Genomic DNA, 11,478 nt, shown 5'->3' on the forward strand with positions numbered 1-11,478 from the left:
CCCTTGTATTATAAGACTTATTAATTAACCGTCCTTCTATTCCCATGTACATGTATTACCTTTATCAAGTTATGTTATATATTTTGATTACACTAAAACTTTGTTCGTAATTGTTACAACGATATGTAGTCCATGATGTACAAGATAACTTGACTGACTACTTTTGAACTTCAGAAGTAAACATTAAACATTGACGTCTTATTGTAGTTATCTAATTTCCGTACTTTGTTTTGATGATAAAATGGTGTTGTCATCTTGTCTCGATAACAAACAAAGTCAGGTCGTTGGGTAGTAAATTTCGCATGCAAAAACGACAAAATATTTTATTTCATTTTCCTATCGATGCTTCTATATTTATTAATATATCCCAATGAACTATCAGCAATAATGCAAATGATAATCTCTGCCATATTGGTATAGATTTGTGTTCAAAAACAGCAAACAAACAACGGTGCCATATGTCATTCTTTTCCTCAGTTCATTGTTCATGATAACAAAGTTAAAACAGCACCAATGCTTAAAAGTTGGGACATGTTGGTATGTAAAATTTGTATTTCTAACAAGGGAAGGGCCAACGGTTTCATTGACCATGGCAGACGATAATGGTGAATTATACTGAATCTACTCACATAACAAACTTTATCAAAACATGTCAGATATTAAACACGATATTGCTTAAGTTAGTATATTTAACAAGAACACAGAATTGTAACTACCAATTTCAATGTACATTGTGTGCAATGCATATTTAAAAATCAACAGATTTATCTCATCCTCCAATTGTACAGCGAGTAATTTTGTTATGATATTTCGATTCTATTACTCCTCGTGTTTTCATTTTCGTTTTCCACTGAATTTATTACAAAACCGTTATTATATTTCATCATCTGCTGTGCTCCTCATCAGTCCCTCCCCCTCTGGTCCCTGGGGACCCAAGGCTGACATCTCTACGGGGATTCTCATAGCCCCCTTCTTACAGGTGAATGGGCAACGTCTGCAGCAGCAACAACAACAAGCCCGGAATTTTGGCGCCAGTTTCGTCCTGACGCCCGTGGTATATAGACAGAAGATTATTGCATTAGCTAGTCCCTGGCTATGATTGCCGATTTCCTGGAAAAGAACAAACGCATTAGTGTCGATGAAGCATTCCGGGAGACAATATATATTTAGTCAGTGCTTAATTTGTATGTCTCGTAGGACCATGTGAAAACACCAGAAGTGTATAAAGGTGTTGTTACCTGTAGAATGACAAGCCAGATAGGGCTGGGACTGTGTAGTGACACCAGAAAGCTCCATGTGCCCCATACTTGGAGAAGAATGAAAATGACGAGGATTTGACGAAGGCGAGAGTTGTTTGACGTGAGTAAACTGTACAAGTTCTCTGTGGATTCTCCGACATCCTCAGCAAGAGGCGGCTTCTGTGACCAAAACAAGGCCATCAACAAACCATCAACAATGGGAGTATTTGATTTCTTTAATGGATTTTAAAAGTTTTGGTATAGCAAAGACTTGTCAGTAATAGAAGTTATATTTCGACTGATTTTCTAAAAAGTATGGTGTGAAAATATTTTTGTTCCTTCATCCCTTCTTTTTGCCTTGTTGCATCAGAAAAAGATCAAACACAACAACTATTCTTTTAATTCTTGAAACCTGATATAGCTTTTATATTGTGTACATAAATGTGGTCCATGAGGTGAATTCAGTGTCTACTGAGGTTACTTAACATATCTTACCAATGTCTGTTACCTTCGTGGTCCATGAGAGTGAATTCAGTGTCTTCTGAGGTTACTTAACATATCTTACCAATGTCTGCTACCTTCGGTGATCAGTTTTGTGACTGAAAGTTCATATCTCAGTGACCACTGACTAAATACCTTGAATATAGAATGCCACTGTAGAACGGTATAACAGCAGGCACACACCACTATGGCGCCCATCTGCCATCCCGGTCCCGTAATAAACGCCCACGTGACATACTTTGGTGCTTGGCGGTCGATCCAGCACCAAGGAGGACGGTTCTGGTTGGTCAGAGGTTGTGAATCGAATCCCACTACGTCCGATACCAATACCGCTATGGTTATACCAACTGCAATTCAAATTAAACAGAATATTTATATAAAGTACGATCTAGTCTCACTTTAACTGCCAACATTGTTACATTACCATAGCCTATGTTACTTCCTTGGCAAGTCCAGGCATGATGATGAGAGTACAAACTCAAAGAACTATAGTTCGTATTGCAAGTGAAGGTGGTCGGGTCAAGTTCAATGGCATTGCTACTATAAAACACATTGTCAGTGCTCTCACGGCTTTATTTCATCGTGGATGTAGATAATCAAAAGAACTTGACAGATTTTAACTTGTTGGTGATCGGCGTAATCGACCTCACTAGCCAATACCATGGTTTTCAGTACGATACTCTTCCTAAACCCTTGGCGGATCACACGCCAAGACTTAATGATCCGAAGTGATGGCAGTAACCATTTAGACATGCCATTTCTGTCAACAGCAGCTTCCAGATAAGTCAAGAAGGGTTATATAATGTTTTAGACCAGGTAAATTAAGTTCTTTGATATGTTGCTCATCAAACAGATATGTAACGTAAAAGCGTGTTTGGTTTCTGTTTCACAAAGGTAGGCAAATTATGCAAAGATAGACTTTGATGTCGTGACAAAATTAGACACAATTGAGAACGAAACACAGAAACTGGTGTTCCGAACCGATAAACAAATATCCCACAAAGATGCTTATCACAACATTTTTTTCAAAGGCCGTCGATATTTTCTCAAACAATAGTTTCATCATACGAACTATTCAATCGGTTACCTCTTACGTAAATGGAAGATGATCCAGCAGGTGGCACAGTGCGGGAAATTCAATTTCAACCCAAGACCCGCCAAAGGTTTCGTCGAAAGTATCGGGCTGAATACCCTTAGCTGTTGAAGTTGTGTCTCAATGTTACGTTTACTGACCTTGCAAGCGCTATATTTGTCTTTGTTTCTTCATGGGTGAAATGTCAGCAATTCTCATTATGCTTGCTGTTACGTGAAAGCGTGCAGGTTTGTTGTGCGTGCAGGTTAAATATGGTAGTTCGAAGTTGTGAACATTTGTTATTTTTGTTTGAAGATATGCGAGTTAATTTTTAGGGATTAGGAGTGTGTGCTATTTGCGCTAACATCGAAGTGGCTACGTATTTCGAGGTAATTTGGTTTATTGAGGTGATGTGAAGGGGTGATGTGAAGGTACACAGGGTTATTGTGGTTGTTGAGGTGATGTGAAGGTATGAAGGGTTATTGTGGATGTTGAGATGATGTGAAGGTATGCAGGGTTATTGTGGTTGTTGAGGTGATGTGAAGGTATATAGGGTTATTGTGGTTGTTGAGTTGATGTGAAGGTATACAGGGTTATTGTGGTTGTTGAGATGATGTGAAGGTATACAGGGTTATTGTGGTTGTTGAGGTGATGTGAAGGTATACAGGGTTATTATGGTTGTTGAGGTGATGTGAAGGTATACAGGGTTATTGTGGTTGTTGAGGTGATGTGAAGGTATACAGGGTTATTGTGGTTGTTGAGTGATGTGAAGGTATACAGGGTTATTGTGGTTGTTGAGGTGATGTGAAGGTATACAGGGTTATTGTGTTGTGAGGTGATGTGAAGGTATACAGGGTTATTGTGGTTGTTGAGGTGATGTGAAGGTATACAGGTTATTGTGGTTGTGAGGTGATGTGAAGGTATGCAGGGTTATGATGTGTTGATGATTGAGTATGAGGGTTATTGTTGAGTGATGTGAAGTATGAGGGTTATGTGGTTGTTGAGGTGATGTGAAGGTATACAGGGTTATTGTGGTTGTTGAGGTGATGTGAAGGTATCAGGTTATGTGTGTTGATGATGTGAGTTGGGTATGTGGTGTTGAGTGATGTGAAGGTATACAGGGTTATGTGGTTGTTGTAGGTGATGTGAAGGTATACAGGGTTATTTGTTTTGAGGTGATGTGAAGGTATGAGATGTGTGTTGATATGATGTGGATGTATGAGGGTTATGGTGGTGTGAGGTTGTTGTTAGTGGTGATGATGAAGGTATACAGGGTTATTGTGGTTTTTGAGGTGATGTGAAGGTATGCAGGGTTATGATGTGTGTTGATATGATGTGGATGTATGATGGGTTATGGTGGTTGTTGAGGTGATGTGAAGGTATACAGGGTTATTGTGGTTGTTGAGGTGATGTGAAGGTATACAGGGTTATTGTGGTTGTTGAGGTGATGTGAAGGTATACAGGGTTATTGTGGTTGTTGAGGTGATGTGAAGGTATACAGGGTTATTGTGGTTGTTGAGGTGATGTGATGGGTTATTGTTGTTGTTGAGGTGATGTGAAGGTATGCAGGGTTATGGTGGTTGTTGAGGTGATGTGAAGGTATACAGGGTTATTGTGGTTTTTGAGGTGATGTGAAGGTATGCAGGGTTATGATGTGTGTTGATATGATGTGGATGTATGATGGGTTATGGTGGTTGTTGAGGTGATGTGAAGGTATGCAGGGTTATTGTGGTTGTTGAGGTGATGTGAAGGTATGATGGGTTATTGTGGTTGTTGAGGTGATGTGAAGGTATCAGGGTTATGTGGTTGTTGAGTGATGTGAAGGTATACAGGGTTATTGTGGTTGTTGAGGTGATGTGAAGGTATACAGGGTTATTGTGGTTGTTGAGGTGATGTGAAGGTATACAGGTTATTGTGGTTGTTGAGGTGGGGATGTGAAGGTATACAGGGTTATTGTGGTTGTTGATGTGAGGTATACAGGGTTATTGTGGTTGTTGGGTGATGTGAAGGTATACAGGGTTATTGTGGTTTTGAGGTGATGTGAAGGTATAAGGGTTATGTGGTTGTTGAGATGTGAAGGTATGCAGGGTTATGGTGGTTGTTGAGGTGATGTGAAGGTATACAGGGTTATTGTGGTTGTTGAGGTGATGTGAAGGTATACAGGGTTATTGTGGTTGTTGAGGTGATGTGAAGGTATACAGGGTTATTGTGGTTGTTGAGGAGATGTGAAGGTATACAGGGTTATGAGGAGATGTGAAGGTATGAAGGGTTATGATGTGTGTTGATATGATGTGGATGTATGATGGGTTATGATGGTTGTTGAGGTGATGTGAAGGCATGCAGGGTTATTGTGGTTATTAAAAGAGAAGGGGTTTATTGAGGTTTGGGATGTGTCCGAGTCTATCGTGCGGCTATAGAAAGTAATCTATTACTCATAACGACTTCTCACAGCAGCATGGCGACTACAGTAAAACACATTTATGACGAACAGGCTTGCAACCAATTCGTGTTTATATACATATAGTTATTTTCATTCCAAATCAAGGTTCCTATAACATGTCTAAAATGCGTGTATACGGAGTTAGCTGCGATATTGTAGCTCAAAAGACTTTTAGACAGAAAATGGTGTTGTCTCTGTCGTCTCCGATTTGTTATAAGCTATCTGATTGGTCCACTCACTCCCAGTAGTCAATCAGAGAGCTTGTATCAAATCGGAGACGACAGACAAAAATGGCCGAGATCGGTGATCATCTGTTTTGCATGACAATAAATGGAGCGTGGGGATCGCTAAGGGATACTTAAGTGCAATTTTATAAGTAAGTGAGTTTATATTGAGGATCTGCACTTCAGGGATGCATTCGTTGAATAGATGGCGATTTTATTCGGTCTGTGCTTATTAGGGAATCGTGACCTGGGGATGTAGCGTGTACTTTTCCGACTAACGATTTTTACACGAATCCTCGTAATTCAACTTTCGATATGAAATAAAATTCGCCCATAATCCCATCATATCATATACCATAGTGACCAGTTATGAATTGTCTTCGGTGTAAGCTAAAAAAATATTCAGATCGGCTGATTTTTGTGGTGTTCAGAGCATTTTAAAATTAATTACCCCATTTTCTGGAAATGGGATACAGGGCTAAGTAAACAACCTTTCAGTATTTTTAGTATTTTTTTTTTATTTTTTTTTGCGCGCGTCGTAAACCTGTGGTTATAGCCGTGTTATATTGAACTATGACGCCGTACAGTCTGTGGAGTCACACAAGTAAGGAACTGCGCATGCAAGAGATGCTTGGTCTACATTGAAGATTATTGATATAGGTCAACTGCTAATTTTGCATTCAGGAACTACTGACCATCTAGCGGCATCTGCAGGGGAGGAGGAGGAGTGACATTTGGTCGACTCTGGGAAGGTAACCTTTATTTTGTTAGGTAATCATACTTGGTATACTCCAACAAACTAGGTGAAATGGTCCCATCATTGCTTTCCCAAACAGCATGCGTTTCCATGACATGCTAATGCACAGGAAGAGACCCAATGCGCATGTCCAAAGATAACTTCCAATGCGGAAACAGATGGTGAATGCACTTGAAACAGCACATGAAGTATAAGAGACAAATGCTGTTTTTTCGTCGTATCCAATTATAGTTGCGGCGCCTATTATATGTCCAACACAAACTCCAATATTACACAGAGTTATATAAACAAGGATTTGTCTGCCTGTGGCACGTAAACTTTTAAAGCCAATATAGGTTCCGAGAATTAATGCGCAGCCGCACAGGGACATGCATGACGTCAGCAGACCCACGGCAATATACGTATTATTTAGAGTGAAGTATGCTGTGATGTTGTTGATTTCAATCATGATGTAAAGTTTGTATGTAAATCCCGGATGTAGATATGGACGGTTTCCCCACTTCAACTGAGATATCCGATGAATTATTTAGAGATTCTGTGTTAGGCAGACACCTGAAACAAAATGGGAAGCAATATATATTCCATTGTCTATTTGATAATAACATACACATACAAAATACAGAAACTTAAAAATACAAAGCTTCAAATTTCCTCTTTACATATTATGTATAGAGCTATCTCCCTTCGTCGGTAGGCAAACATTGTGACGTCATTATTTGTGAGCAAAACTCACGTCGTTTTCTATGAAATATACATGTATGACGTTACGCACGCAAACATGCGTAGCAATCAACACCTATCCGCAGGGGCAAAGGACTTTGATAAGGATGCTTAAATCCTGTAACAGATACTAAAAAATGAAGTGGGTTTCATCCTTAATGTCGTTACAAAATTTGCCTAAGCGCAGAGGACGGGGAATCTCTTACCCTACCCGCTTCGATTTCTAAACTGTGGTTACTGATTCGCAGTTTTCGAGTAATTTTCTTTATTCAATATCCTTTAGGCTAAAAAATAATATGTCTGTTTAGGGTTACATTTGGCAAAAAAAATAGGGTCGATAGGTCGGAATGTTATTTCTTTTTTTTAATGTCTTTCACTCTAAAATAATGGCTGGAACCGGAGTCTGAGATCGAAAACGCGATTTTTAATGTTTTTTCGTAGAAAACTAGGTTAGGTCGGGTAACCATAAACATATATTTTTTTGTTTGACCTTATATAAAGAAAGGTTTCTTTCCTTATAGTTTTGTTAACTGAACTATTTTTACACATATCTCCACAATATATTGGTTGTATAACAACTTAAGGTAGGTCCATACTTTTGAAAAACGCGCCAGTTCAGATGACGCTAAACCGGAAGCTGCCGAGGTTGCTTTGAATTCCAGAATGGTTTCCGATTAGACTGGATTACCTGTCTTAGTACCAATTCTCTCCGCTAGGCTGCGCTCATAAATACTATATTTTCGGAGCGAAGCCTAGCGGAGAGTAGAAAAACTACGACAGGCAATCCAGTCTAGATTTCCGATACGCTACGACATTCCACTTGGAATTTTTTTCAATAGGTAAAAATTGTCTTAATATCATATTGATTATTTAAAATCATGAATTAAATCAAATAAAAGCAAAAAAGTGAATATTAGATGCTATATCTGAGGTTTTTGTGGTCCTGTCGTAAATGGGAATGGATTTTCAAATACCTAGGCCGTTTTCGTTTATTCGGAACAACTGGTTCAACCGTTTGTAAAAGTAATTATTTTAAGTATAAATCCAGACGGACCTGCAGTTGATGATACAGGCCTGTGAGGGCTTTGTCAAGGCTCGACAGAAAACAAAATAAAAACGAACAAATAGGTCCAACCAGTCAAACCGCATACTCGAAAACGGCCCTAGTCTCGCATTCACCAGACTCTCGCCGCCCTGAACGTACAGGGCAACGAGAGTTTGGGGAATACTATCAAACACCGGATGCAACGTTCGTCGCTTTAAATGATAAGAGGGGACCCGAAATTCCGGAATTCTTAAAAATCGCCTACGGATTTCCTTTAAACACAAAATTTGGAGAAAATTATAAAAAATAAAACAGACATAAGTTACGATATCACAAAATCATATGAACTGATGTGGGATGTTTTTTTTTTTTTGTGGCATGATTTTCAAAAACTAGTCAAATATGACCCATCTCAGTCCTGGATGAAATGGGGGTAGGGTTAACGTTGTGAGTTACAAACTTCAAGCTTACAAAATTGTGAAAAATTAATCGAGAACCCCATGTTTTTATATGATATTTGAAAAATGTAATATGATTGAAGGTAAGGACCTAAAGGGTGCAGTCAGATGTTTTAGTAATCATGAATTATGCAATGTAATAAAGTGCAATATATGGAAATAACGGAGCCTAATGTTCTGTTTATTTTTCATTCATATATTCACACTCTATCCTTGTCCCTGAAACCCCATTTGAGAAGGAAACCTCAATTAGAGAAGGAAGACATTTTATTTCTGTAACAGATATTCTGTTTTTGGTCAGCTGATTATATTGGAAATTAGTCTAAATCACTTGAAAGCTTACAAATAAAGAGCGATAGCCTGAGCTTCTGTCTGATGAAGATTAAGTTTGTCAGATCATGAGAGCGTTTGAACTGCTCGATTTTATAATGAGCTTACTTCAAAGCATCATATCCATGGTGATTACCCATGATTCACTTCCACATAGGTATAAAAAAAATGGCGGCCGCAAACTGAAGCTGTCAGTGTGTAGGATTGGATTCTGAAAAGATTGGGTTTCACGAAAGACTGCGCCCTTATAACCTTCGGCATATCATATACAAATATTTATTGTGAAATTAACATGGATTTTCATTTCCTTTTTTGCCTATTCATTGATTTTTATAGGCGAAAATATGGCAAAAACATGATAATTACGAATGGAGACGGTCCTCGGAACAAACGAAAACTAGTTAACATTTGTAAAAATACAATGGTTTTGTATATTTTTCTATCGTTTGAAATTAAGGACGACAATTGAACAGGATTGAGACTAAATTCATCCTAATATTACAGAAAACATATTTTAATGAATTTTTCTATTTTCGGCCAGCAAATCTGTACGGATGGTAATTTAAAGCTCAGATATCTCAAAAAGTAGTTCGAGAAGACCCATTTTGCTATAGAGATTTGAATCTGCATGAAAAATGCAAGAAAATAAGACCTAATAGAAAAAAATGTCATGGGGTTTCCCAAGAGTATGGAGCTACCTTAATTAATAACGAGAAAGCACTCTGGGCCCGGTTGTTCAAAGGATGATATTTTTTTTTATATTCATTTCTCATTTGCTGCAAAATTTATCATAATATTTACATCTTCTCTAAAATCAGCTCTTATACATGTATAGAATTGAATTCCTACGAATCTTATAACGTTTTGTAAAATAAGTTTTACCAGATAATATTTTGTCTGAATTTGAAGATTGTCGTTTTTGACTAGCCTAATCACTTTTTGAACAACTGGGCCCTGGTACAGTAACATTCGTATCTTTTGACAATTATCACTTCACCGTTAAAATAAAGCGTACTGATTAGATATTATCAGTATCTACGTTTATTCCTGTTTAGACACGCGGGTGTTCTTGACCTACGGGTGGACAAAATAAACATTTATTTCAATCGCATAGTATGCGAATATGTGCATTCACTTCTTATGTAATAAGTAGTGCAACTGGTGCCCAATACTATTGCACATTTGGCAATAAAATATGTTTTAAATCAAATTGTTTAATGTATTAATAAATGCACAGAAACACTATCCAAATCTAGCTCCAACGAGATATTTTATACTTTGCACCGACACGCTATTTTTTCACCTTTAGTTGGGAAATATGTTTCAGAGATTTATGTTAACATGTATTTTGATGTTACACGTGTAAAATGAGAAAAAAAACTCACCATGCCATCCATCACGTCTGTTGGTCTGTAAGAGAGCAGAGTCGTTTGATCAGTCGCCATGTTGTAAAGTATTGTTAACGCTGACAGATAAAGAAGGGGATTGTCGTGAGTCGAACTTTGGCTTCAGATATATCACTCTGAATCCTGGTGCAGAGATTACCTATAGTTTTATCTTGTAAACAAACTATGACTGTAATGACATATGTATGTATAATTGTATATAACTGGTAACATACCTATATTCAATGATTATGTCACTCTAGGTGACATCTAATGGACGCTGACTGAATATTAGTGTGTATGATGCGTGTGGAAATTATCAGTAATTATCACTGACCTAATTTTGTTTCACTCGTTTAATTATGGTCTGTACATGTACAGTGGAGGAGACTGAACTGCGTTGATTTTTATCCTATCAACAACTAAGGTTCCGAGTATTGATTGGTTGTTATTTGTGTTATAAGTTAAGTATGCAGTGTGTTGTGTGTGTGGATGTCGGTATGTTTTGGGAGGCTGCGGTATATAGGTGTTGTGTGTGTGGTTGTCTGTATGTTTTGGGAGGCTGCGGTATATAGGTGTTGTGTGTGTGGTTGTCTGTATGTTTTGGGAGGCTGCGGTATATAGGTGTTGTGTGTGTGGTTGTCTGTATGTTTTGGGAGGCTGCGGTATATAGGTGTTGTGTGTGTGGTTGTCTGTATGTTTTGGGAGGCTGCGGTATATAGGTGTTGTGTGTGTGGTTGTCTGTATGTTTTGGGAGGCTGCGGTATATAGGTGTTGTGTGTGTGGATGTCTGTATGTTTTGGGAGGCTGTGGTATATAGGTGTTGTGTGTGTGGATGTCTGTATGTTTTTGGAGGCTGCGGTATATAGGTGTTGTGTGTGGATCAGGATGTATTGGTGTTGTATGTGTGGTTGTCTGTATGTTTTGGGAGGCTGCGGTATATAGATGTTGTGTGTGTGGTTGTCTGTATGTTTTGGGAGGCTGCGGTATATATGTTTGTGTGTGTGGATGTCGATATGTTTTGGGAGGCTGCGGTATGTAGGTGTTGTGTGTGGATCAGGATGTCTGTATGTTTTGGGAGGCTGTGGTATATATGTGTTGTGTTGTGTGTGTGTGGATGTCTGTATGTTTTGGGAGGCTGCGGTATATATATGTTGTGTTTGGATGTCTGTATGTTTTGGGAGGCTGCGGTATATAGGTGTTGTGTGTGTGGATGTCTGTATGTTTTGGGAGGCTGCGGTATATAGGTGTTGTGTGTGTGGATCAGAATGTCTGTATGTTTTGGGAGGCTGCGGTATATAGGTGTTG

At 38.5% G+C, this 11,478-nt stretch overlaps 1 protein-coding gene across 1 annotated transcript; it reads right to left on the reverse strand.

Annotated features, from left to right (window-relative positions):
- Nucleotides 1-284: 284 nt before the first annotated feature.
- On the reverse strand, nt 285-10,286 carry LOC138325905 (G-protein coupled receptor 157-like). The gene is made up of 5 exons (XM_069271913.1): nt 10,171-10,286; nt 6,257-6,784; nt 1,875-2,086; nt 1,239-1,418; nt 285-1,110 (listed from the first exon to the last, which is right to left on the reverse strand). Exons 2-5 carry the CDS (start codon nt 6,678-6,680, stop codon nt 874-876), a joined length of 1,053 nt encoding a protein of 350 aa, XP_069128014.1. The 5' UTR covers nt 6,681-6,784; nt 10,171-10,286; the 3' UTR covers nt 285-873.
- Nucleotides 10,287-11,478: the final 1,192 nt, after the last annotated feature.

Source organism: Argopecten irradians, chromosome 6, assembly GCF_041381155.1.
Source record: "Argopecten irradians isolate NY chromosome 6, Ai_NY, whole genome shotgun sequence".
Taxonomy (NCBI): Eukaryota; Metazoa; Mollusca; class Bivalvia; order Pectinida; family Pectinidae; genus Argopecten; species Argopecten irradians.